This window comes from Mastigoproctus giganteus, chromosome 7 (assembly GCF_048544385.1).
Source record: "Mastigoproctus giganteus isolate SK-2022 chromosome 7, ASM4854438v1, whole genome shotgun sequence".
NCBI classification, from domain to species: Eukaryota; Metazoa; Arthropoda; class Arachnida; order Uropygi; family Thelyphonidae; genus Mastigoproctus; species Mastigoproctus giganteus.
The window spans coordinates 110,556,933-110,583,342 of record NC_143581.1 but is presented as its reverse complement, the minus strand read 5'-3'; the positions used below and the strand labels follow the sequence as shown (position 1 = coordinate 110,583,342).

Genomic DNA, 26,410 nt, shown 5'->3' with positions numbered 1-26,410 from the left:
AACTCTTTGCTGTTTTTCTTTGCATCCCTTGCCAAAGATTTCTCGTAATCTGCCTTTGTGACTTGCATACAGACCAGCTTATATCTATCATAGGCTTCTGTGTAACTTGTTAATTTATATGTATACCATGCATTTTTCTTCTCTGCCACGTGTCTAATTAGTTCATCTGACATCCATTTGGGCCTAAATCTTTACAATATTTCTTAGTTGGTATGAAAAACCTAGTAGCTTTCAAGATTAATTCTTTGAATGCTTTCCATTTTGAAATTGCTGTTGGTGACATCATCACTTGGTCCCACTGTATAGAATTTAAATACTGTCTCAGACCACTGTAGTCACCTTTACGAAAGCAGAAACCCTTATCTTTATTTACCCTTGATGGTAGTTACCTCTTTGAGTAAATCCCACTTCAGCACACTTTGATCACTGCCACCTAGTCGTCCCTTTATCTGCAGTTAATGCATGAAAAATCACTACTGATAATCAGATCAAGAATATTACTCCCACTACTTGCCTTCCAAACATGCTGATGTAGTTAATAATCATCCAATAAATACACAAAAGCCTTGCTAGTGTGTGAGTGACCAACCCACAAATTCCAGTCAATCTCTGGGAAATTAAAATCCCCCAATTATAAGACACTCTGTTTACTGGCCCACTCTATTTCTCTGCACAACTGCTCATTATACTCATCAAGCCTATAACACACACACCTACTCTCATTTTTCCTTTCCCTGTGCTTATGTCACACCAAAGAGACTCAATATTGCATTGTCCACCAACATCAATTGGATGCACTTCCTTAGAGTTTGTGTTTTTTAACTAACAGCATAACCCCTCCTCCCTTCCTGTCCTGTCTATCCTTCCTGTACACATTGTACTCCCAAATTTCAATTCTGCATTGCTTATGTTTGTGTGCCACCACGTCTCTGATATCCCAACAATATCTACCTTTGATGTCTTGACTAGCACTTCAAGCTCATCGAATTTATGAAATCTACTCCTAGCATTGGTGTACATGCACCTGTTTCTACTCTTACTTACCCTAACACAGTCCATGTATTTACTTGTTCCACTATGACTCCCAGAAGTCCTGGAAATCCCCATTGTCTTGCTTTCCAAGTTGCTGCTCATTTCAATAGAAGCACTGCAAGAATCACTTTCACCTGTGCCAATGGCTACTGTTAATCTATTAGTCCGTGTATCCCCCCACAAGCTAGCAGTTTTCGACCCACCTAACTCTGCCTCAATAGCATCAGCAAATATTCTTGCACCCTTTCTATTTAAGTGAAACAGCAAAAACAACAAAGAGTTCTTTACTTATGTAAACTCTAGAAGGAAGGGGATGAATCAGATTGGTCCACTTGATATCGATGGGTCAACTGTTGATGATCCTGCTCAGGTAGCTAACAAACTAAATGAATATTTTGCATCGACATTCACACATGAGGAGTTATTCAGCGAGGGGAATGCCAGAGGTGTATTCAACTCTGGCAGTAAGCTAGAGAATCTTGTAATAACTGAGAGTAAAGTGGAGGAGAAATTGTTGAAGATAAACACAAGAAAGGCACCTGGGGTGGATAGAATCTATCCAGTTATATTAAAGGAGGCAGCAAAGGAAGTAAGCAAACCCTTAGCCATAATTATGAGAGCTTCCTTGGACTCAGGGGAGGTACCCATAGACTGGAAATGTGCAAATGTGACCCCAATTCACAAAGGAGGATCAAAGGCTGACACAAGTCATGCTCAAAGGCTGACACAAGTTACTAATGATATTAAAAGTAGGAGACCAGCAGAATTACTTAACAAGTACAGGTAACTGTTGAAAAAAAGCCGTGAATTAGGGTTGAATTTGAAAGTGTCTGCAATTCTGGCCAGACACGATAGGAGGGAGTATATGATGAGAGCCTTGTCGATCAATTCAGCCCTGGAAAGATTGTGCAAGGCTCAACGGGTAGAATTTTTTTCAGCCTGGAATGTACTTGTTAACAGGAGAGATTGCTTCTACAGGGATGGGATACACTTAAATAGAAAGGGTGCAAGAATATTTGTTGATGCTATCGAGGCAGTGTTAGGTGGGTCGGAAAACTGCTAGCTTGGGGGGAGACAAAGACTAATGGATTAACAGTAGCCACTGGCAGAGGTGAAAGAGATTCTTGCACTGCTTCTATTGGAATGAGCAGAAGCCTGAAAAACAAGATGCAGGATATTTCAGAGACTGCTGGAAGTCATTGCGGTACAAGTAAACACATGGGTTGTGTTAGGGTAGCTAAGAATAGAAACAGGTGCATGTATACTTGCGTGTACACCAATGCTAGGAGTTTAGTAAATAAATTTGATGAATTTGAGGTATTGCTCAAAACATCAAAGGCAGATATTGTTGGGATATCAGAGACATGGTGTCACACAGATATAAGGAATGCAGAACTGGAATTTGGGGAGTACAATGTGTATAGAAAGGATAGACAGGACAGGTGGGATGGAGGGGTTATGCTATTAGTTAAAAAACACATAAAATCCAAGGAAGTGAAGCCAGTCGACATGGATGGACAGGGCAGTGTCGAGTCAGTTTGGTGTGACATAAGCATAGGTAAATCAAAATTGAGAGTAGGAGTGTGCTATAGGCCTAATGACTCTGATGAGTATAATAAGATACTGTACAGGGAAATAGAATGGGCCAGTAAATCAGAGAGTCTTATAATGGGGGATTTTAATTTCCCAGATATTGACTGGAATTTGTGGGTTGGTCACTCACACACTAGCAAGGCTTTTGTGGATTTATTGGATGACTGTTTTCTACACCAGCATGTTCGGGAGGCAACAAGAGGGAGCAATACTCTTGATCTGATTATCAGTAGTGATTCTTCATGCATTAGGAATCTGCAGATAAAGGAACCACTGGGTGGCAGTGATCACAGTGTGCTGAAGTGGGATTTACTCAAGGAGGTAACTACCATCAGAGGTAAAGGGAAGGGTTTTTGCTTTCGTAAAGGCGACTATGATGGTCTGAGACAGTATTTAAATTCTATACAGTGGGACCAACTGATGATGTTACCAACAGCAAATTCAAAATGGGAAGCATTCAAGGAACTAATCTTGGAAGCTACCAGGCTTTACATACCAACCAAGAAATATTGTTCAAAGTTCAGGCCTAAATGGTTGTCAGATGAACTAATGAGACATATGGCAGAGAAGAAAAATGTATGGGATACATACAAATTAATGGGTGACATGGAAGCCTATGATAGATATAAGTTGGTCTGTAACCAAGTCACAAAGGAGATTAGGCAGGCAAAGGCAAATTATGAGAAATCCTTGGCAAAGGATGCAAAGAAAAACAGAAAAGAGTTCTTTACCTATTTAAACTCAAGAAGGAAAGGGATGAATCAGATTGGTCCACTGGATGTTGATGGTTCAACAGGTGAGGATCCAGCTCAGGTGGCTAACAATCTAAATGAGTATTTTGCATCTACATTCACACATGAGGAGTTATTCAGGAAGGGGAATGTCGTAGGTGAAGTAAACATTGGCAGTGAGCTAGATGATTTTCTAATAACTGAGAGGAAAGTGGAGGAGAAATTGTTGAGGATAAACATAAAAAAGGCACCCGGGGTGGATGGGATCTATCCAGTTATATTAAAGGAGGCAGCAAAGGAAGTAAGCAAACCCCTAGCCATAATTATGAGAGCTTCTTTGGACTCAGGGGAGGTACCCATGGACTGGAGATGTGCAAATGTAACTCCAATTCACAAAGGAGGATCAAAGGCTGACACAAGTAATTATAGACCTGTTAGTTTAACTTCGGTTCCAGGAAAATTAATGGAGGCACTGGTTAAAGAAGCACTGCAGGATCATCTGGACAAGAATTCAGTTATAGCTCAGACACAGCATGGTTTTGTTAAGGGCAGGTCTTGTCTGACCAATTTGATTGGATACTATGATGTAGTCACAAAAGAACTGGATGCAGGGAATAACTTTGATATTATATATTTGGATCTTAGAAAGGCTTTTGATACTGTTGCGCATGGAAGACTGCTGCACAAATTGGAGAAGTGTGGCATTGCAGGCAAATTGCTGCTATGGATAAAGGGATGGTTGAGTGGCAGAAGACAGAGAGTGGTAATCAATGAACACTGCTCAACGTGGACTAATGCTATTAGTGGAGTTCCTCAGGGTTCAGTGTTGGGTCCATTGTTGCTTTCTGTATTTATAAATGATATTGATGATGGTGTATCAGGCTTAATGTCCAAGTTTGCAGACGATACCAAGGTTGGCAGGGTTGTTAAGGACACTACTGATACTATGCTGCTGCAACAGGATCTGGAAAGGTTGAGCAGATGGGCTGAGAGGTGGCAAATGAAGTTTAACATTGACAAATGTAAAGTACTACATATGGGAAACAGTAACCCCAGATCAACGTATCAACTCTGTGGTACTACACTGACAGTGGTAGAGAATGAAAAGGACCTGGGGGTAATTGTGCAGGCAGATATGAAGTTCTCTGAGCAGTGCAGACGAGCTGCAAGAGTAGCTCATGGTGTCTTGTCAATGATATACAGGAATTTTTCTAGCAGGGACAGGGATGTGATTATTCCCTTGTATAAGGCATTGGTCAGGCCACACCTTGAGTACTGTATACAGGTCTGGAGGCCTCATTTCAAGAAGGATGTAGAGCTGCTGGAACGAGTACAGAGAAGGGCAACAAGATTAGTGAATGGAACAAAGGGTTGCTCTTACGAAGAAAGGCTTCAGTTTTGCAAATTACAGAGCCTGGAGACTAGACATCGGCGAGGTGATCTGATAGAGGTGTATAAGGCTTTGAATGGCTTGAGCATACTCAATGCTGATGAGATTCTTCCTCTTGCTCAGAATAATCACCTGAGAGGGCATAAATTCAAATTGAGGAAGGACAGATGTGCGGAAATTTGCCTTTAGCCAGCGGGCAGTTGGTTTGTGGAATAGACTCCCATCGCTTGTTGTTGAAGTTGATAGCCTAAACAAATTTAAAGCTCAGCTGGATAGGTATTTCGAACGAACGGAGGGGTGAAATGGGAGTGGTTTTTTTTTTTTTTTTTTTTTTTTTGGCTGATGCTGAATAAGCTTGCTTTCTTGCATCATATGCCTCTACTAATGCTAATGCTAATGCTAAAAGTAATTATAGACCTGTGAGTTTAACTTCTGTTCCTGGAAAATTAATGGAGGCACTGGTTAAAGAAGCACTGCAGGATAATCTAGACAAGACTTCAGTTATAGCTCAGACCCAGCATGGTTTTGTTAAAGGGGAAGTCTTGCCTGACCAATTTGATTGGATACTATGATGCAGTCACAAAAGAACTGGATGCAGGGAATAACTTTGATATTATATACTTGGATCTTAGAAAGGCTTTTGATACTGTTGCACATGGAAGACTGCTGCACAAATTGGAGCAGTGTGGCATTGGAGGCAAATTGCTGCTATGGATAAAGGGGTGGTTGAGGGGGAGAAGACAGAGAGTGGTAATCAATGGACACTGCTCATCGTGGACTAATGTTATTAGTGGAGTCCCTCAGGGTTCAGTATAGGGTCATTTATTGTTTTCTGTACTTATAAATGATATTGATGAGCTTAATGATATAAATGATATAAATGAGCTTAATGTCCAAGTTTGCAGACGATACGAAATTTGACAGGGTTGTCAAGGACACTACTGACACTATGCTGCTGAAACAGGATCTGGAAAGGTTGAGCAGATGGGCTGAGAGGTGGCAAATGAAGTTTAACATTAACAAATGTAAAGTACTACATATGGGAAACAGCAACCCCAGAGTAACGTATCAACTCTGTGGTACTACACTGACAGTGGTAGAGAATGAAAGGGACCTGGGGGTGGTTGTGCAGGCAGATATGAAGTTCTCTGAGCAGTGCAGACTGGCTGCAAGAGTAGCTCATGGTGTATTGTCAATGATATATAGGAATTTTTCTAGCAGGGATGAGGTGATTATTCCCTTGTATAAGGCAATGGTCAGGCCACACCTGGAGTACTGTATACAGGCCTGGAGACCTCATTTCAAGAAGGGTGTAGAGCTGCTGGAATGAGTACAGAGAAGGGCAACAAGATTAGTGAATGGAACAAAGGGGTGCTCTTATGAAGAAAGGCTTAAGTTTTGCGAATTACAGTGTCTGGAGACTAGGCTGCAGCGAGGTGATCTGATAGAGGTGTACAAAGCCTTGAATAGTTTGAGCATGCTCAATGCTGATGGGATTCTTCCTCTTGCTCAGAATAATCACCTGAGAGGGCATAAATTCAAATTGAGGAAAGACAGATGTAGGACAGATGTGCGGAAATTTGCCTTTAGCCAGCAGGTGATTGGTAGGTGGAACAGACTTCCATCCCTTGTCGTGGAAGTTGATAGCCTAAATAAGTTTAAGGCTCGGCTGGACAGGTATTTCGAACGAACAGAGGGGTGAAGTGGAAGTGGTTATTTTTTATTTATTTATTTTACTTTAATTTTTTTGGCTGATGCTGCATAAGCTTGCTTTCTTGCATCAAATACCTCTACTAATGCTAATGCTAAAAAGTGTATCCCATCCCTGTAGAAACAGTCTCTCCTGTTAACAAACGCAGACCATGCTGAGAAAAATTCTATCCCTTGAGCACAATCTCTCCAGGGCTGAATTGATTGACAAGGCTGTCATCATATACTCCCTCCTATCGTGTCTGGGCAGAATTGCAGACACTTTCAAATTCAACCCTAACTCACAGCCTTTTTTCAGCATTGACTTGTACTTGTTAAGTAATTCCGCTGGTCTCCTATTCTTAATATCATTAGTGCCAACATGTACAACAATATCACCCTTTATGCCCTTAAAGGATGATATCTGCTCTACAAGGTCATCAACCTTTGCCCCTGGTAGACATACCCTGGTCCTCTTCCACCTATTCTTAGTAAGTTAGTAGTAAGTAGTAAGTTACAGGAAGAGGAGGACAGTATGTCAGAGGTAATACTCCAAGTAATTTAGCAGATTAGAGAACTACAGTGCTTTTTATCACCTAGATACATTGTAACACACAGTAATCAAATTTCATACCAGTTTACATATACAATTTATATTTTATGTTCAGTAGTTATCATTATTATTTAAATATGATACTACTTGAAATATCCTTCCTAAAATAATATTTAAGAATTTAAGGATGCTTTATCTCTATGTAAAAAAATCCTACCATGAACTGAGCAACAGACTTTATAAAAATTACACGGTCTTGTTCTGTATCGACTTCAGATGGCATATCAACATTAGGATCATATCTGTAAATATATAATTCAACATTCCATTTAATGAATAAGCAAAATGAAACAAATCTATAAAATGAATGAGCATCAAATAACTTTATAATTTGGTATATATTTTAAGCCACTGTTACCATGATAAACGACAAATAAATCTATTCTGTATAATGTTTAATGCTACCTAATTCAAAGTACTGCACTTGGGAAACAGAAACCCAGAATCAGTTTATAGACTGGGGAGGGGAAAAGTTAAAGGATATATCAGATAAGAAAGACTGTATTACAACAGAGGAGGGCATGAAGTTCGGCATGCAAGAAAAGAGGGGGGGTTCTATGACTGATTCACTGGAATTTTGCAAGTACAGAGAAAGACTCACCCCTCCCTATATGACAGTGGTGTGATCATAATTGGAATATTGTAACCAGGTCTGGAAGCTGCATCTAAACAAAGATACAGAACAAATGTAGAAGGTGCAAAGAAGAACTACAATGAAGGAGGCTAAGCATTATCCCTAATGAAGAATGGCTTAGAAAATGTGGTCTGCAGAGCTTATCAATCACACACCTTGGAGTGAGGGCTTATACACTTCAATATTTTTTTTTTCTATTTATACTCTGACACGACAACCAAGTCATAAATCATCAATACAAATAAATCGTCAATACAAATATTTATCGTATTTAGTAGTCACGGGCTTGAACCCCGGTCCACTCAAGGAACGCATATTATGCACTCTCGCTCCTGACCACTGGGCTACGTCAGGCCTAATATTGATGTGTATAAGGCCCTGAGAGAGATTAGTAAAATGGATGACAGAGTTATATTCTCACTGATGAGTAAGAAAATTTCTCCAATTTTCATTAATTAGAAGAACCAATTAATGAATGAAGGGTTTTATTGTTGAGCAAGAAAGTTTTCTTTCTTAATGATTAAATGAAATTAATAAATGTTAAATGTAATTAACAATTAATGGTTACTGAATGAAAGTTTTTGAGAAGAAGGAAAGCTTTCTTTTTGAAACTTCTGACTTTCACAACAGTGGATGGAAATTTGTTCCAGAAATCAACCACCCATTGGCTGAAGTGAAGGAAAACTACCACACATCTATTCTGCAACCATCCTTCCTAAATTTGAATTTATGCTCCTCCATATGCATAATCTGAGCAAGTGGAAGAATTCCATCAGCATCGAGTTTGCTCAAGCCATTCAAAGCTTTAAACATCTCAATCAGATCACCTCACAGGTGCCTAGTCTCCAGATGCTGCCATTTGCAGGACTGAAGCCTTTCTTTGTAAGAGCACCCCTTTGTTCCCCTCACCATTCTCATTGCCCTTCTCTGTACCCATTCCAGCAGCTCTACATCCTTCCTGAAATTAGGCCTCCAAACCTATGTGTGCAATACTTGAGATGAGGCCTGACAATTGGCTTCTACCAGTGGTTCTCAAACTACTGAGACCTTCAAAAATCAAATAAAGTTTGCGGATCCCCTATAAATAAATATATATATATATTAAATGTAATTTAAAAAAAGAAAAAAAAATATATATATACATATATATATAGACCTGACAGGTATAGCTACAATGGAAAAAATTAAAAGTGCCTGAAAAATAAAAGCAGATTACCTATAAAATTATATAAATAAAATTAAATGAAAATATATAAATGGTACTTAATGCTGCATTTCCTAAGATTTTAACTACATTTTCAAGGGTCGGCAGCCAAAACCAAAGGAAGCACAGCAATTAGCAAGGTCTGTGTTTCTGTAATGATGTATATGTAGCAGCCAGAGCAAGCGGGCAAACATATACATCGTAGCCGACCCAACAGAGACCAAAAAGAAATAAAAAAACAAAAACAAAATAATACTAAAATAAAGTGTAAAAATAAAGCTAAATTTAAAACCAATTGATTCCAGTTAAAGAAAAACCTTTTAAAAAATGATTCCGGTTAAAGAAAAAATAGCAATCAGCCCTACCCAAATATTAGCAAAGAAAGCAAAACATCAGGATGAAAGAGAATAGTCAGGATATGACAACTTACTGTCAAACTGCCAAGTGAAGTGAACATAACAGGGCTGTAAAGAAAACCAAAGACGTATGCCGAAAGTTCCCAGTGTATTTATAATGGCTAAAGTAACCTTGAGTAGAGGGGAAAGGAGGTGTGAATTGACCAAAGTGGATGTACAAGTGTGACGGGGGAGTAGGCAATTAAACAAATGAGGCAAATGAGCCAGCAAAATGGGAGAGATAACTAGACAAACAAAGTAGCATAGAAAGCCTCTAAACTTTGTAGTAGAAAAAAGAAGTAATAGCAGAAAAATAGTATCTCAAATAATGCTTTTGGCCAGCCTAATCCCACACGAGATATAAGATATAGTGTATAACAGAAAAAAGTAATTGGAAGAAGGGGGAATGCAGTGGTGCTCGGGCAGTCCAGGATTGCGTAACCCGTACCTAAAGTAAGTCCCTAGACATAGGACTGGACATATGCCTCATGTGTTTAAGTCAGTAATGGTATTGTTTTTACAAATATGCAACTGCAAAAGGTCTACAAAGAACAATAAAAATAAAAATGACAAAACAGTTAGCAACACTAGACAAACAAAACAAAACAAAATATCCCCCGTAGTTAGCCAATCCACAGGCATAGGCTTTTTATACAGTGAGATATGACAGAGGCTAGGGGGTATATGACTATATATTATGTACAGGCCTGAATGTAAAAAGAAGAAATCAACCAACACTTATGTTGTTAATGTCAATATTGTTATCAATGAGTTTTTAAATTTCATGATATTCAGTGCTTTCTTCAAATTATGGTAAAATAATGCTGAAGGGAAGCTATTACTGAATAGCTTATTATAGAGTAATTCGATGTCGTCTAAAAAGAGAATGTTGTTGTTGAAAATAGTGGCAATTCTGATTCATTGGGAGATTATTATATTTGAATGCACTTTTTTTGAAATGCAGGAGTGCCAATGTGTGAAACTAACAACACTGAAGTTAAAAGCATCTCTTTTATTATATATGTTGATTGCAGCTAGAGGTCCATTGATATTGATGTCCAAGTCTAAGTAATTAGTTGCCTAATCATTGTTATTAGTTTTTTCCAGGTAAGTTCTGGAGTATAAATGTCAGAAAAGTCCTGTATAAATGTAGGGTAGTTGATTTTTTTTTTTATGTAACCCCAAACACGAGAGGTATAGAACCTATAGTACATAGTACCTTGCTTGGGTTGGAGGTTGAAAAGACGAACGAAGATATTTGTTGACATTGGACTTGAACTTCTGTAGACTGTAATTTTCAGGAAATATGTATGAAGCAAGGTTGTTCCAGAAAACGGCAGTTGAATGAATAAATGAGGAAGATGAAAGTTGGTTCTGCGAGTTTGAAGTTGGACAGTGAATGGATGTAAACTGGTGGCGGCACGTGTTTGGACTGTTTTGAAAGAGAGAGCAGAAATTATAGAAGCCAATTCAGAAGAACAGTGCCCATGGAAATATCTGTAGAAGAGGCATGCAGCAGAAACAGTACGTCTATGAGACAGCGAGTGGAGAGACTCTGTTAGAGATCAATCATTAATTAACCTAACTGCCCTCTTCTGAATGGAATCAAGAAGCCTGAGAGAGGTTTTGGGGGTACCGCCCCAGATGTGGGAACAATATTCCATGGTAGGGCGGATTTGCGATTTGTAAAGGGTGAACAGCTGTTAGGAAGGAAAGTAACGCTGAGAGTGAAAGAGAAAACCAAGTATTTTAGATGCAGAGAAAGCAATATTTATAATGTGCTCATGCCAAGAGAGATTAGAAGTCAGGGTAATCCCCAAAAAAGATATCATTTTTGCCTAGAAATCGGAATGTCACCAAAGATAAACATGGGAACAGAAGAATCCTTTTTTCGAGATATAAGACAAGACTGAGTTTTAGAAGGATTAAAATCAACTAAGTTGTCTTTGCCCCACTGGAGAATTACCTGGAGATCGGAATTTAAGATATTGGTAGCGGATATTTGAGAAGTTGAAGCTGATTGAGCAGGACAAGGTTTCTTAAAATGTAAAGTGGAATCCAATGTGCTATAATTGGCAAACTATGGATAGGATTTCCAGTCAATGGATGGTCAATTAATATACAAGAGGAAAAGAGTGGGGGATAGAACTGAACCTTGGGGAACACTGGCATTAGTGGAGAAGTTAGAAGACAGAGAGCCATCTACCATCACCCTCAGTGAGCGATCGGAGACAAAACTGGATAATCAATTACAAAAAACAGTTGGAAAACCATAAGATGGAAGCTTGTTTAGAAGAACTTTATGCTAAACACAATCGAAAGCCTTTGAGGTGTCAAGAGCAACTGCTTGTGCTTCATCGAACTTTTCCATTGAATTAGTCCATAAATGGGTAACATAAGCCAGAATATCACCAGTGGATCGACACTGACGGAATCCATACTGGTGATCGTTGATCAGACGGAAGGTAGTTTAGGTAGGTTTAGGAAAGTTTCTAGGCAGTTTAAGAGTTGGCGGTTAATTGATTTCTCCATTACTTTAGAAAGAGTAGAAGTAATTGCAATGGGACGATAACTGTATGGGAGGGATTTGTCACCCTTTTTAGGAACTGGCTGGATATGAGCAAATTTCCAAGCAGAAGGAAAAACACCTTTGGAATAAGAAAGTGAAAAAAGGCAGAAAAGAACAGGGGTAAGTTCAGGAGCACAGGTTTGGAGAACAAGTGGAGAAATACCATCGGGATCTGGAGCTTTCTTAGCATCATGATTCATCAAAAAATTACTAACAAGTCATCTGTATATCTGTAAATCATTATGTCTGTGGGTAGGGAAGTCTCAGACCAGCATAGGTATAGGTGAGCTAAGATGCAGCTAGTGGGGCTACCCATGGGGGTACCTTTGGTTTGCAAGAATATGGTTTTGCTATAAAATATGTAATTATTGGAAATGCAAAGGTTTATAAGATTGTTCCAATATCCAGAATTACAACTAATAATATGTTTATAGTTATTGTAAATTTCATTCATGGCTGATTTTAGGTTGGTTAGTCAATAGACTATTGAAGTCAAATGTTCGAACATAAATGATGTTGCCATTATTTAGGGCATTAATAATTGTTATGTTATTACTAATTATTCTGCTATCAGGAAGGATGCCCATTATAGGTTTAAGCAACAGTTCTAAAGTTTTGCCAGGCTTATGAGCATAAGTGTACTTACAGGAAGTGATGAACCTGAAACCTATGGGGCTTTTGTGGAACTTGGGTATGAAGTAAATAAAAGGAAATTTGTAGTTATTAATGCTAAGTTTAAATTTCTTGCTGAAAGCAATTAATTTCTTAGTAATTATACTGCTATTAATTGAGATAGACATGTAGGTGGCACTGGAATTTAGTTCGGCATTTAATGTTTGGAAATGCAAGGCCTTACAGATAATGGTATAGTTGCAGGAGGCTTTATCCACTGAAGTGATGACAAAATGCTTGTGTAAATCTGCCAACTGTTGTTTTAATTTGGAAAAATTGAATTTTAATCTAGTAGATGGTGGCCCATGTGACTTAGATGTCTTATATTGATGTAGCATCTCAGCTAGTGTAGAGCTAATCCATAATTGGAAGGCTTCAGTGGGGATGTTATGATGGTAAGAAAGCTTAAAACAGAAGTTGAGAAAATCATGATATAACTGTATTTTTTTCAAAGTGTGAAGCTGATATTGGAGTATAATCTGTATTTGAAGCCATAAGACATGATGATGCTTAATTCCTGGTTTGGAATGATATTTAGGTTACCAGTTATGATATGACCAAAGTGTGCATCAACAAAAGGTTGGAAATTTGACTGATGGAAAATAAATCCATGGGAAATGGGCTCAAGAGCAAATTTATACATGTTGGTGGCTAGATGTTTATAATTACAAGCTATGAGTCCAAATGGTTTAGCATATCTGAATCTGGATATAATGTTCAGATTCTGGCAGCCAGCAGGAAGTAGGTCCGTCAAATTATTAATGCAGCTGTACTATATTTAAATATGATGGTAGTATTATCTTGGCTATTCATATTAATGCTGGATTTTAATTTAATTTACAAATGTCTGTAATAAGGTGATGTAAGTGTTTAGAATTGAAGTCAAAGGTGAGGATGAACCTGTAAAGGGCCTTTAGGATGCTATGTTTAGTTATTTTTGTTATTTGTTATTTGGTTTTTTTTTTTAGGAGCATTAGCAACTAAGGCCATATTGCTCCGGGGATATGCGGTGGTCATTCCCTGACCTTTCCACATCCTCCGTATTTGGTGGTCACGGGCTCAAACCCCGGTCTAATCAAGAAGCGTGTGCTATGCACTGATGCTCCTGCCCACCCGGCTACGGAGGCTCTGCTATGTTTAATAGAGAATAGCAGATCATGAATCGCTGTACATTAAATTGACTGTTATCCCATTCAGTGATGGTCTGTTGAAAGTCACTCAGCTTGTATTTATGCATAGAAATAATGGTACTTTTGGGTTTGTGTTTCCTATAAGGTCTGGAATTATCAAGACCTTTGACTTGGAATTTGTCACATATGCAAATTTCTGTAATATTATTTGTGATGATTTTATGATTAAACTTATTATTGAGTCCATATGGATAAAGAGTTTTAACTTTAGCATAAATAGTTCTTCCTGTCTATTTCTGGAAATAGGGTCAGGTATTTGTGCTAGTATGAAAATATATATGTTGGTAAAACAGTATGATTGTACTCTATTTCTTGTTCAGAAGTGTTAAGGTTATTGTGGTTATTGTAATTCTCTATATTTGATCTATGTAGATTCAGCCTAAGGTGAAGTTTATTACCAGTTTGTCCCACATATTTCATATTGCAGGTAAATCACACTGCTGCATTTGCAGAAAATATGTACATCAGTACTATTAGAATCATGCTGGGGATTCATATATGGACATGTAAGGCAGAGCTTATTACGACATTTGTTAAATTTCAAATAGGGATGGGGATGATATGAATCGGAGGTTGTAACCCCAACACAATTCAGGCTACAATATATATATTTATTTATTTATGCGTGTGTGCATGTGTTTTCTAAAAAGAAAATTCAAAGTTTTATGTTTAAAACAACTCAACTTTATTCTTATTTTTACGTAAATATATGTAATAATAACTTTATTTAACATCAGTTTGCTATACATAGAACGAATAACCAGTTCCAGAGGGGTCCGTTTCACGACCCACTAGAACTAATATACAGACCCCAGTTTGGAACAATGGGATAATCATCTCCTTATCCCTGCTAGTGAACTTCCTATATATCATTGACAAAATTCCATGGTAGCCTGTCTGCACTGCTCAGAGAACTTCAAATTAGACTACACAATTACACCCAGGTCCTTTTCATTTTGATCAGTGTCAAGCAGAGCTCATTCAGGATGACTTTAACAGACTATATACACAAGAGGGCATAAATTCCAATTGAGGAAGGATGGTTGCAGGACAGGTTTCAGGAGGTTTGCCTACAGCCAGCGGGTAGTTGACTGTTGGAACAAACTTCCATCTGGTGTTGTTGGAAGTGGGCAGTTTGAATAAATTCAAGGACAGCCTCACCTTTTGATAGACAAATTATTGGAGGGGAAGACAAGTGATGTGGGAGGTTCTTTCTTTCTTTTTTTTTTTTTTGGACCGATGCTTTATAAGCTTGCTTCCTTGCATCATATTCCATTAATAATAATAGTAATAAAAGCCATTACAGCCTTGTTATAGCAGATGAGTAAAAAGTGCAATAAGGTCCAATGATAGAAGAGTCACTGAAAACAATAAGGGTTATGAGCAGCAATATGCTAAATCGGACAAGCCTCAGAGCAAAAAATCAACTGATAAATGGTGGTATAACATATAAGAGAGACTATAAAAAGTATGCTGCCTAAACAAACAATATCATTTAATGGAATATATTCATTTTAACAATTTGCTGGGAAAATCTAATTATTATTGATTAGGAGGGATGCATTATGATATCCATACCTTTTCACCAACCACTGAAGTATTTCTGCAACCAGAAGGAAATTTGGATTCCTGAAATTTTCCATTGATATTAATCTTGGATATCCAAGAGCTCTCATCATCTCTGTAAAGTCTAAAATTTGAATCACAAAATTATAAAATATATCAATATAATGGTCCCTAGTTATTCATTTAAAAAAAAAATATATATATTTTTTTTTCTTAATGTGTAATTTTTATTTTTAAGCTGTAATATAATAAAACAGAAATATAATAATAAAAAATAAAAAAAAATTGGAAAAAAATATTTTATACTTTTGTAGTTTAATTATAAAAAGCATCTACATTTCTAAAGAGAAAAAAAATAAAGAGATTTATTGCTCTTATTGTACAGAATTTTGATATAGTTAACTGCCAATACTGATACACCTTATTCCAATAATTCTTAAGAAAGAAAATCATTCTCATTCAGTATATATTAAATGTAATCCTCCCTTCTTGAAATGAGAATTCTGCATAAGCTTATCTACTAGGTTTTTCATACCAACAAAGAAATATTGTTCACGATTTAGGCCTAAATGGATGTCAGATGAACTAATTAGACATATGGCAGAGAAGAAAAATGCATGGGATACATATAAATTAACATGTGACACAGAAGCCTATGATATATATAAACTGGTCTGTAACCAAGTTACAAAGGAGGTTAGGCAGGCGAAGGCAGATTACGAGAAATCTTTGGCAAAGGATGCAAAGAAAAACAGCAGAGTTCTTTACTTATGTAAACTCTAGAAGGAAGGGGATGAACCAGATTGGTCCACTTGATATCGATGGTTCAACTGTTGATGATCCTGCTCAGGTAGCTAACAAACTAAATGAATATTTTGCATCTACACTCACACATGAGGAGTTATTCAGGGAGGGGAATGCCAGAGGTGTATTCAACTCTGGCAGTAAGCTAGATAATCGTGTAATAACTGAGAGTAAAGTGGAGGAGAAATTGTTGAAGATAAACATAAGAAAGCACCTGGGGTGGATGGAATCTATCCAGTTATATTAAAGGAGTTGGCAAAGGAAGTAAGCAAACCCTTAGCAATATTTATGAGAGCTTCCCTGGACTCAGGGGAGGTACCCATGGACTGGAGATGTGCAAATGTGATCCCAATCCACAAAGGAGGATCAAAGGGAGACACAGGTAATTACAGACTTGTTAGTTTAACTTCTGTTCCAGGGAAATTAATGGAGGCACTGGTTAAAGAAGCATCGCAGGATCATCCAGACAAGACTTCAGTTATAGCTCGGACACAGCATGGGTTTGTTAAGAGGAAGTCTTGTCTGACTAATTTGATTGGATACTATGATGTAGTCACAAAGGAACTGGATGCAAAGAATAATTTTGATATCATATATTTGGATCTTAGGAAGGCTTTTGATACTGTTGCACATGGAAGGCTGCTGCACAAATTGGAGCAGTGTGGTATTGGAGGCAAATTGCTGCTATGGATAAAGGGATGGTTGAGTGTGAGAAGACAGAGAGTAGTATACAATGGACACTGCTCTTCATGGACTAATGTTATTAGTGGAGTCCCCCATGGTTCGTGTTGGGTCCATTATTGTTTTCTGTACTCATTAATGATACTGATGATGGTATATCAGGCATAATGTCCAAGTTTGCAGATGATACAGAGGTCGGCAGGATTGTTAATGACACAAATGACAGTACACTGCTGCAACAGGATCTAGAAAAAGTTGAGCGGATGGGCTGAGAGGTGGCAAATAAAGTTTAACAAATGTAAAGTATTACATATGGGAAGCAGTAACCCTAGAGTAACATATCAACTGTGTGTACTACACTGACAGGTATAAGGTATGTTCGTGTCAGACGGCACCTGGGATTTCTCCCATCTCCGCGTGTGTTTCGCTGTATCGAGGACAGTACACTGCCAAGCCAGAGACTTGAAAATGTGTGGGTCGTGTCTGTGCAGTGTGATATGTTGTGCCCATTGTTTATCCGGCTTATTGGCCGCCAGGCCCCTAGTGGGGCCCGACGTTGCCCATACCCTGCCACGTGGAGGCTAGCCGGGTGTATCCAGTATCACAACAATTTGCTCTGGCAGGTCCTGCCACCTAGTTTCCTGGGATTTCAGTGGCTAGGGCCTATTTAAAAAAAATAAAATAAAATAAAATAAAAAGTTTATGCATTTGACATTAATGCTTAATGGGATTGCTGTTAGGAAATCGCTGGTTAGGGTTGAACACTAAAGAGATGTGTTAAAGGCCAAATAGGTCGGGCAAAATTTTGATGTTATTAAATTTAGACATGTAACGCTAGATAAAAGCTGCGTGTTAGATATCTTAGAGATTTGCACAAAACTGGTAGAATTTAGACGTTGGTTATAATTTGGCAGCATTGTTAAGGGGTGTACTTGGTCGATTTAGTGAGAGAGAGGGGGGGGAGATTGAAGACTGGGGAGGAAACAGATAGAAGAATAGGGACGGATAGAGTAGGCATCCCCAAAGATGTCAGTGGAGGCGAGCCCCACCAGGCGAAATATGGGGGGTAGGCTGTTGTTGTTTGGTTTTTAGGAGCATTAGCAACTAAGGCCATATTGCTCCGGGAATATGCGGTGGTCATTCCCTGACCTTTCCGCATCCTCCGTATTTGGTGGTGACGGGCTCGAACCCCGGTCTAATCAAGAAACGTGTGCTACGCACTGCTGCTCCTTCCCACCTGGCTACGGAGGCACCTGGGGGGGTAGGCAGGGAGGAGAGGAGACAGAGATCCGTCTCCTCCATTCCCTGCCTGGGGATGGGGTTTTAAAGGGAACCAGGTTAGAGTACCCAGTTCGGATCGCCAATGGCGTGTTGGCAGCAAAGCCGCAGAATGTCTTCGTCGGTGTCTTGTCCAAGGAGTGTCGAATCTGGTATGAAGGTCCAGCTGCCCATCCCGCTCTGGGGGTGGGATATGTTAGCTGGCAGTGGGGAACCTACCAGGTGAACGGGGGGGGAGACACACACATTTACTTCATTCGTAATGTGCATTCTCACTCTACTTGCATTCTTTTTTTTTTTAATTTTTTTTATATATTTTTTTTTTTATTTCACTCAACTCATTCATCTTTTTCTCACGCACCAGGAGGGGATGCAATGATGGGTAGCGTAAATTTAAATACTAATTAAAACCAGGGTTAGTGTGTACTTAACTTAGCATTTGTGGTTTGTGTTCTTTTCTCTCACGCTTGCACTTTTATTCATTCTTCTAGCTCTCATCTCATTTATTCGACTCTTTCTTTCTGCACTGCACTCTCTGGGCACCGCAACTTACTGTTATTCTTCAGTTGTGGTGCAGGCCTAGCTGCAAGGTTTTTTTTTTTGCAGGCCAGGGGAGAATGCAGTGATAGTGTTTATGTGGTTTGTAAATGTTTGTTGGTACAGTATATATAAAGTAATGTAAGTTATTTTTAACTTTGTATTCTTTCGGCCAATTACATTTGCTCTTCTGCTCACTCCCATTCACTTTCTCTGCATGCATTCCCATCCCCCTCCCCTACATTGGTTTGGGGCCCCAGGTTCCTACACATGGCATGGTAGTCATGGGGAGTTTTGTTATATCAGGTTTCTGTCAGGGTGCAGAATACTGCTATCCTAACAGTTTTTAAGTCATCATCTGGGCATGGTGGGAAACTTGGGCAATTTTACTATTGATTATTGTTTAATTGCTGGGGGGCTGAAATTGCTCTGCGCATTTCGAAAACTTTCTGTGTGAAAGATGTAAAAGCTTTATAATTTTGCTCTTCTATGATGAAGAGATGTTCTTCTCCCCTGGGTACTACACTGACAGTGGTAGAGAGTGAAAAGGACCTGGGGTTAATTGTGCAGGCAGATATGAAATCTTCTGAGCAGTGCAGACGGTCTGCAAGAGTAGCTCATGGTGTCTTGTCAATGATATACAAGAATTTTTCTAGCAGGGATAAGGTGATTATTCCCTTGTATAAGGCAATGGTCAGGCCACACCTTGAGTACTGTATACAAGTCTGGAGGCCTCATTTTAAGAAGGATGTAGAGCTGCTGGAACGAGTACAGAGAGGGGCAACAAGATTAGTGAATGGAACAAAGGGTTGCCCTTATGAAGAAAGGCTTAAGTTTTACAAATTACAGTGTCTGGAGACTAGGTACCTCCAAGGTGATCTTATTAAGGTGCATAAAGCCTTGAATGGTTTGCGCATGCTCAATGCTGATGGGTTCTTACTCTTGCTCAGAATAATCGCCTGAGAGGGCATAAATTCAAATTGAGGAAAGACAGTTGTAGGACAGATGTGCATAAGTAGGACAGATGTGCATAAGTTAGCCAGTGGGTGGTTTATTGCTGGAACAAACTTCCATTTGTCATTGTAGAAGTTGATAGCTTAAATAGATTCAAAGCAGGACTTGATAAACATTTGGAGCAAGTGGATGGGTGAAACAAGGGTTTTTATTTATTTATTTTTTTTTTGGCTGATGCTAAAGCTTGCTTTCTTGCATCAAGTGCCTTTGCTAATGCTAATAATAATACAAGTCACACTCATTCTGTAAACCTTTTTAACAGTTCAGTCATTTTTTTCTGAATGCCTTCTATGGACTGAAATTGGGTTCCCTCAAGTACACTTTTCACTTTAGATAAGAATAAAAAGTCATAAGGGGCTAGGTCTGGCAAGTAAGGTGTATGTTCACACACAGGAATTTGTTTTTTGGTTATAAATTGGTGAACAGAGAGTGCATTGCAAGCTGGAGCATCCATCATCCTTCCACAATTCAGATCTCTTCCTTCAAATTTTTTCATGCAGCCTTGTCAGAACTCCAATGTAGTATGTTTGATTAACAGTCTGGATTTCAGTGAGATGTATAATAATAAATCTTTTAATATCGAAGAAAACAAGAAGCATGTTTTTGATTTTGACATTCTTGTTTGACAAGAAGCATGTTTTTGATTTTGACATTGCTTTGACTGCCTTTTAGTTTCTGGGTCATACTGGAAGGGCCAACTTTCATAATAAGTAATTATAGTATTCAGAAAGTTTGGATCTTTAATTTTTTTTCAAAACATCATTACAAATTTGGATCTTCTCATTCTTTGATCTTCATTCAAAGCCCTCATGGGGAGCACAGTTGGAAGAATTGCCATCCTCCCCACACCAGGTGGAAAAGACCTGAGTTCAAGTTCCGTCAATGATATGATGAATTTTTATGGGTCTTTTTCATAAAGTGGCTGAGTAAGTTAGTCTCAGGCAAGCATTTCCAGTTTTTTCTCTAGAAACATGAGATTTTCATCCAGCAAACAGAAAATTTAGCACAGAACACAATTCATGGAGCAATATGGCCTTAGTTGCTGATGCTCCTAAAACCCTACTATAACAGTAACTTCATTCAAATTTTTGGCACCATCTTGGCACACACTTTTCTCATGCCTCAAATTTCAGTTAAAATTTGTTCAACTTCTTCTTTGTCCATAATGAGTTCTGACGCAACCATTCTAATGACAATTCTTAAACAATGGTCACTTTTAATCAATGACCTTACCTGGTCCACATTTTCATGAGCTTTCATGGATACTGGATGACTGGTTATTCATGATCTTGCAAATTCTCTCTTCTATCTAAAAATCATTTTGCCACTGAAACACACAAGCACTTGACATAGTATCTTCCTCCTAACCTTGACATAACGTATAACTTTCAGTTGGTATTTTCTTTCGTTTTGTTAAAAATGTGAGATTGATTTGCTGTTTGATTCTTTTGCATGTCATTTTTCGAGCAAACTGCAAAAACACAAGGTAATGAAAACCTGTCTCACTGCAAAGTGAATTAGCATGTTGGAACATGACTTGTTGAGCAGATGAGCTGAGAGGTGGCAACTGAAGTTTAACATTGACAAATGTACTGCATACAGGTAGCAGTAACCCCAGAGTAACGTATCAACTGGATGGTACTACACTCAGGTAGTGGAGAATGAAAAGGACCTGGGGGTAATTGTGCAGTCAGATATTAAATTTTCTGAGCAGTACAAAAAAGGCTGCAAGAGTAGCTCACATGGTGTCTTCTCAATGACACCATGAGACCAAATGATGATTTCAGCAACAGCAAATTCTAAGTGGGAAGCATCCAAGGAACTAATCATGAAAGCTACTAGGCTTTCCATACTGATTAAGAAATATTGTTCAAGGTTTAGGCCTAAATGGATGTCAGATGAACTAATGAGACTCATGGCAGAGAAGAAAAATGCATGGTATGCATATAAATTATCAGGTGACACAGAAGTCTTTGGCAGGATATAAGCTAGTTTAACTTCTGTTCTGGGGAAAATAATGGAGTCACTGGTTAAAGATGCATTGCAGGATCAACTAGACAACTGCAGTAAAAATTTAAACAGCATGGGTTTGTTATGGGAAAGTCTTGTCTGACAAATCTTATTGAATAATATGATGTGTTCCTAAGGAACTGAATGCAAAAAATAATTTTGATATCTTATACTTGGATTTCAGGTAAGCTTTTGACGCTGCTCTTCGCGAACTAATGTTATTAGTGGAGTCCCCCAGAGTTCGGTGTTGGGCCCACTGTTGTTCTGTATATTTATCAATGATGTTAATGAAGGTATATCAAACTGTAACAGAGACTTAATGTCGACGTTTGCAGATGATACAAAGGTTGGCATGGTTGTTAATGACAGTATACTACTGCAACAGCATCAAGAAAAGCTGGGCAGATGGGCTGAGAAGTGGCAACTGAAGTTTAACATTGACAAATGCAATGTTTGTCAATGTTAAATACTGCATATGGGTAGAAGTAACCCCAGAGAAACGTACCAACTGTGTGGTTCTACACTTAGGATGGTAGAAAATGAAAAAGATCTGGGAGCAATTGTGCAGTCAGATATGAAGTTTTCTGAGCAATGCAGACAGGCTGCCAGAGCAAGTCATGGGGTATTATCAATGATATTCAGGAATTTTTCTAGTAGGCAAAAGGGGGTGTTATGCCTTTGTATAAGGCAATGGTCAGGTCATGTCTTGAGTACTCTGTAGAGGTCTGAAGGCTTCATTTTAGGAAGGATGTAGAGTTGCTTGAGCGTGTACAGAGAAGGGCAACAAGATTGGTGAGGCGAATGAAGGGGGGGCCCCTCTTACCAAGAAAGGTTTAAGTTCTGAAAATTGCAGCGGCTGGAGACTAGGCACCTGAGAGGTGATCTGATTGAGGTGTATAAGGCCTTGAATGGGTTGAGCACGCTGAATTCTGATGGAATTCTTCCGCTCGCTCAGATTATGAATCTGAGGGGCATAAATTCAAATTGAGGAAAGACCATTGTAGAATAGATGAGCAGAAATTTGCATTTAGCCAGTGGGTGTTTAATTACTGGAACAAACTTCCATCTGTCATTGTGGAAGTTGATAGCTTAAATAAATTCAAGGAGGAACTGGACAAACTTTTAGAGGGAATGGATGTATGAAATTGGTTTTTTTTTGGCTGATGCTACATAAGCTCATGCGCTTGCCTTCTTGCATCACATGCCTCCATTACTACTACTATGATATAAAGGAATTTTGCTAGCAGGGGTAAGGGGGTGATTGTTCCTTTGTATAAGACAATGGTCAGGCCACACCTTGAGTACTGTATACAGGTCTTGAGGTCTCATTTTAGGAAAGATGTTGAGCTGCTGGAATGAGTAAAGAGAAAGGCAACGAGATTGGTAAGTGGAACAAAGGGCTGGTGTTACCAAGAAAAGCTTAAGTTCTGCAAATTGCAGTTTCTGGAGACTAGGCACCTGCAAGGTGATCTAATTGAGGTATATAAGGCCTTGAATGGATTGAGCAAGCTTAATGCTAATGGGATTCTTCCTCTTGCTCAGATTACTCACCTGAGGGGGCATAAATTAAAATTGAGGAAAGACAATTGCAGAATAGATGTGTGGAAATTTTCCTTTAGCCAATGGGTGGTTGACAGTTGGAACAAACTTCCATCTGTTGTAGTGGAGGTCAGCAACTTAAATAAGTTCAAGGCAGAACTAGACAAACATTTGGGATGAATGGATGGGTGAAATGGGAAGAGGTGTTTTTTTTTTTTTTTTGGCTGATGCTATATAAGCTTGCTTTCTTGCATTATATGCCTCCGCTAATGCTAGTGCAAACTAGGGAAGGTTCAAGGTCAATCGCTGGGCTTTTGTTTCACAGGTAGCATTTGGTTGCAAAGGACAAAATATCCTTTTTTATAACCCACACCCTAGGAGCTGTCAAAGTGTTTGTTTTTGGAAATAAACTGAAATAACTGGATTAAGGATTTTAGGATTAAATTTGTAAACTACTGTATCTGTAATTCTGCCTGGGCACAATAGGAGGAGTATATGTTGAGAGCCTTGTCATACAATTTGGTTCTGTGAAGACCTAAGGTTCCTGCCTAGTATTTTTATCAGCATGATCTGTGTTCGCTAACAGGAGATGCTGTTTCTTTCTACAGTAATGAGATACACTTAAATAGATGGGGTGCAAGGATATTTACTGATGCTATCAAGGCAGTGTCAGGTTGGTCAAAAAACAGTAGTTGGGGGATACACAGACTAATAGATTAACTAGAGCTGTAAGCAGAAGTGAAAATGATTCTTGCACTGCTTCTACTAGAATATGCAGCAATCTGGAAATTAAGGTGTCGGGGATTTAAAGCACTGCTGTGGATCATTGTGAAACAGTGAATCATGGGCTGTGCTAGGGTAACTAAGAGTGAGAACAGTATATGTATACCTGCATATACACTAATTCTAGGAGTATTGTAAATAAATTTGATGAATTTGCAGTAGTGATCAAGTCAGTCATCAAATGCAAATGTTATAGGGGTATTGGAGAAATGGCATCACTCAAACATAAGGGATGCAGAATACAATGTGTACAGAATGGACAGAAGGTGGAGTGTGGTTATGCTCTTAGTTAAGCAGCATATCTAAGGCAGTGTATCCATTTGATGTGGGTGGCCAGTCTAATGTTAATTCAGTTTGATGTGACATAGGCACTGGAAAACAAAAATAAGATAGGAGTGTGTTATATGCCTAATGACTGTGAGGCGTTATAACAAACAGCTATACAGAGAAATAGAGTGGGCCAGTAAATCAGAATGTTTTATAATAGAGGATTTTTACTTTCCAGATATATTGACTGGAACTAGTGGGTTGGTCACTCACACACTAGCAAGACTTTTATTTATTGGATGACTGTTTAACATAGCATGTTAGAGGCAACAAGAAGAAACAATAGTCTTAAAACTGATGTGGGATTTACATAAAGACATAACTACCATCAAGAATAAATGGCAGAGCTTTTGCTTTCATAAGGGTAACTATAGTGGTCTCAGACAGTTTTTAAATTCTATGATGCAGTGGGACCAACTGATAACATTACCAACAGCAAATTCTAAATGGGAAGCATTTAAGGAAGTAGTCTTTTTTTTTTTTTTTTTTTTTTTTTTTGGTAGTTGTTGGCGCATCGGCTTCTGTGGCCATAATGCACCTCCCAAGATTTTTGCAGTACTCTGATCCAAGCCCGAGGCGGGATTCGAACCCGCGACCTTTGGGTTGCCAGGCAGGCACTTTACCCACCTGGCTAGCCCGGTCGGCAAGGAAGTAGTCGCACAAGCTACTAGGATTTTCATACCAACTAAGAAATGCTGTTCAAGGTTTAAACCTAAATGTATGTAAGATTAGCTGATGAGACTTGTGGCAGAGAAGAAAATTGCATAGGATGCATGTAAAGTATCAGATGATACAAAAGCCTGTGGTAGATATAAAGTAGTCTGCAATCAGTTGCAAGTTGCAAAGGCAACAGAAGACATAAGCAAATAGGGAGTTAAGGCAGATTATGAGAAGTCTCTGGCAAAGAATACAAAGAAAACCAGCAAAGACTTCTCTACTTATATTAATAGTAGAAGGAAGGTTGCATCACATTGGTCAATGGTTTAACCTTTCATGATCCTGCTCAAGTTGCTGAAAAACTGAATAGGTATTTGGCATCTATATTCACACTTGAGGAGTTCTTTAGGTAGGGGAATGCCAGATGTTTATCAAAATCTAATAGTCAATTAAACGATTTTGTGATAACTGAGAGAGGAAAGTGTAAGATGAATTGTTGAAGCTAAACATAATAAAAAGGGTGTCTGGGGTGGATGGAAGCTATCTAAATTATATTAAGCGAGGCAACAGAAGACATAAGCATATCCTTAGCTATAACGATGAGAGCATTTTTGGATTCAGGGAAGGTCCCAATGCACTGGAGATGTGTGAACATATCCCCCAATTCACAAAGGGAGCCCAAAACATGACACATGTAATTAAAGACCTGTCAGTTTACCTTCTGTTCCAGGAAAAATAATAGAGACACTGGTTAAAGAAGTAACTGAGGGCCATCTAGAGAGAAATGCAATTATATATTATTTATATTGCAGTCACAGCATTTGTTAAGGAGTGATTTTGTCTGACAAATCTGATTGAATACTACAATGCAATAACAAAAGAACTGGATGCAAAAAAATATTTTTTTTTATTATATACTTTGATTTCAGGAAAGCTTTTAATATTGTTGCACATAAAAGACTGTTGTATACAGATTGGGGTAGTGTGCTATTAAGGTCAAGTTACTGCTTGACCTTAATAGCACACTATAGATCAAGGGATGGTTGAGTGGAGGAGACAGAGTGATTATTAATGGACACGGCTTTTCTTGTACTAATGCTATTAGTGGAATCTCCAGGATTCAGTTTGTTTGTTTGTTATTTGGAGCATTAGCAACTAAGGCCATATTGCTCGGGGATATGCGGTGGTCATTCCCGACCTTTCCACATCCTCTGTATTTGGTGGTGACGGGCTCGAACCCCGGTCTAATCAAGAAGCTTGTGCTATGCACTGCTGCTCCTTCCCACCTGGCTACGGAGGCGCCTCCAGGATTCAGTGCTGGGCCCATTGTTCTTTTTTATAGTTTTTAATGATAATACTGATGAAGTCATATCAGATTTAATGCCTAATTTTTCATTGTAAGAAGGTTGGCAGAGTGGATATGCTACAGAAACACTATCTTGAAAAACTAGAGAGATAGGCTGAGAAGTGGCAATTCAAGTTTAATATTTAAAAAAGTAAGG

General features: G+C 38.6%; 1 protein-coding gene across 1 annotated transcript in view; it reads right to left on the bottom strand.

Annotated features, from left to right (window-relative positions):
• The window catches only part of LOC150083144 (intraflagellar transport protein 38-like), a 239,424-nt gene that overhangs the window by 180,807 nt on the left and 32,207 nt on the right, over positions 1-26,410 (bottom strand). The window contains exons 2-3 of the mRNA XM_090377844.1: positions 15,291-15,402; positions 7,206-7,290 (exon numbers count right to left, since the gene is read on the bottom strand). Of these exons, the coding sequence (XP_090233970.1) occupies positions 7,206-7,290; positions 15,291-15,402 (197 nt within the window). The remainder of the gene's footprint in view (positions 1-7,205; positions 7,291-15,290; positions 15,403-26,410) is intronic.